Source organism: Kryptolebias marmoratus, linkage group LG15 (assembly GCF_001649575.2).
Source record: "Kryptolebias marmoratus isolate JLee-2015 linkage group LG15, ASM164957v2, whole genome shotgun sequence".
NCBI classification, from domain to species: Eukaryota; Metazoa; Chordata; class Actinopteri; order Cyprinodontiformes; family Rivulidae; genus Kryptolebias; species Kryptolebias marmoratus.
The window spans coordinates 645,234-647,442 of record NC_051444.1 but is presented as its reverse complement, the minus strand read 5'-3'; the positions used below and the strand labels follow the sequence as shown (position 1 = coordinate 647,442).

At 44.7% G+C, this 2,209-nt stretch overlaps 1 protein-coding gene across 1 annotated transcript in view; it reads right to left on the bottom strand.

Moving 5' to 3' along the window:
• Positions 1–2,209, bottom strand: part of fbn1 (fibrillin 1) — a 53,763-nt gene that overhangs the window by 40,380 nt on the left and 11,174 nt on the right. Inside the window, exons 6-8 of the mRNA XM_037979892.1 lie at positions 1,382–1,534; positions 1,195–1,314; positions 984–1,109 (exon numbers count right to left, since the gene is read on the bottom strand). Coding sequence (XP_037835820.1) covers positions 984–1,109; positions 1,195–1,314; positions 1,382–1,534 — 399 coding nt within the window. The remainder of the gene's footprint in view (positions 1–983; positions 1,110–1,194; positions 1,315–1,381; positions 1,535–2,209) is intronic.

Sequence of the window (2,209 nt, the reverse complement as noted above, 5' to 3'; positions counted from 1 at the left end):
CTGATGGGAGGTGGAGTCTTACTAATGGGAGGCGGAGTCTTACTGATGGGAGGCGGGGTCTTACTGATGGGAGGCAGAGTCTTAGTGATGGGAGGCGGAGTCTTACTAATGTGAGGCGGAGTCTTACTGATGGGAGGTGGAGTCTTACTGCATTCACTTCAGCTGCAGCACTCTCAGCTGATGGACAGCTTCTTCAAAAGGACTCAAAGTTTCTCTGAAATCTATTTGACTTCTTGAAGAAGGTAGTTAGGCTGAAACTTGTTGGAGTTTTATTTATTTTTCTTACAGCTCTAGAAGCTATAAAAATAAAGGCGTGGTAGCCATTTTAAGGAGAGAGTTTGTGTTTATCTGTTCCATAAACACCTCATTTGGATCCAAATAAAATCCAGGAGATACTCTGACACAGATTTTATTTGTAGCTGAATGATAAAATATAAATACTAGAAGACGAGATAAACAACATTTGAGGCAATTTAAATGCTGATCCACAGATTTACTCAAGGGAGTGAGAGAAAAATGAAGAGAATAAAATCTGTCATCAAAATTAAAATCCTCATTTAGTCACTTTCTCATTCAGAGAAATTTAAAGTGCAGGAATAAAATGATGAAAGGATTTAATGTTTTTTTAAACAATAGTGAATTAAACCTGGTATTCCCTGAAAGCAGAAGCATAGTTTTACCCAGAAGTAAAAAAAACTCATTATCTTTCTGCCAACTCCAAACTAACATGACCGAGATGGAAAACATGTTTTAAAGGGCAGAAAAACATTCTAGTGGAAAACAACTGCATGAAATTTTCCCATAATCTTTATTTCTTTATTAAAGAGTTTAATAAAGCGTGTTTTTTCACTAAATGAGCTAAAAGCTGCAGAAAACCACAGGCATGTTCCCTTTCCTCCATCAGATCCATTAAAATTAAACATTACACTCACTGAGGTTCATGAAACACACCCCTGCTCCTTTAACCCTGAAACCGAACAGACCTTGACAGTTTTTGCCGTCGGCTGAAATTTCAAATCCAGCGTTGCAGACGCAGTGGAAGCTGCCCTCCGTGTTCACACAGCGCCCGTTGTTGCAGATCCGACCGTTGGCCACACATTCATCCAGGTCTGATGACACAAACACACACAGCTGCAACAAAGGCAGAAACTCTCAGACTGGCTGTTTGTGCACGTGGGAGTGTGCACGTCTCACCTCGGCACTCGGTCCGGGTTGCAGTGGTCTGGAATCCAGCAGGACACTGACAGATGTACGACCCCTGGGTGTTCACACACTCTCCGTGGGCACAGGGGTTTCTCTCACACTCGTCATCGTCTGAGAGCAGAGAAGAAGCTGAAGAATCTCGCCGGCGTGGTTCAAACGGGATAATGAAGCGTCTTACCGATGCACTCCCCCCTGGTGTCCAGCCTGAAGCCCATGTTGCACTCACAGCGATACCCGATGCTCGGCATGGGAACGCACCTGCCGTTCAGGCACAGGTTCCTGAAGGCCTGGCACATGTTGGTGATGTTCTGGGCTTGGATTATGTTCGGACCTGACAGAAACAAACAAAAACATGGGAAGGAACCAAAAAGGGCAGAAAACTCAGGTGCTGCTGCAACAGTTACAAGATTCTGGATGGTAATTATCTCAAACTAAGGGCGTTAAACATCATGTTTGCTTCAACCCATCACCTTCATACTGAGTCCAACAAATACAGATGAGACAGTCCACCGCCTCCATGTTTCTGGTTTCAGGACATACTAAACTGATCTGGTCTTTATCAGCTTCTAAAATAATTCAGATCTAACCTAAAGGGAACAAAAACACTCAACAGATCCCACTGAGTCATTTCTTATTAAACAAAACAAAATGTTAAAGCTGGGAGTGAAAAACTGGTTCCAGCACAGAGATGTTTACCCAGAATGCACTGCAGCTGTCAGCACGGTGGTGGAGGGCTGATGGTTTGGGCTGATTCTGGAGTCAGATGTGAGGTCATCTGTCCGACAAACAGGACAATGATCCCAAACACAACAGAACGGTCCAGAACCAGAACCTCAGAGAGCTGAGCAGAAACCAATGAGCTGAAGCAACGCTGGAAAGAAGAGTGGGCCACAACTCCTCCACAACCATGAGAGAGACCATCCTTCCATCCATCTTCTTCCTCTTATCGGGGGTCGGGTCGTGGGGGCAGCAGCCTAAGCAGGGAGACCCAGACTTCCCTCTCCCC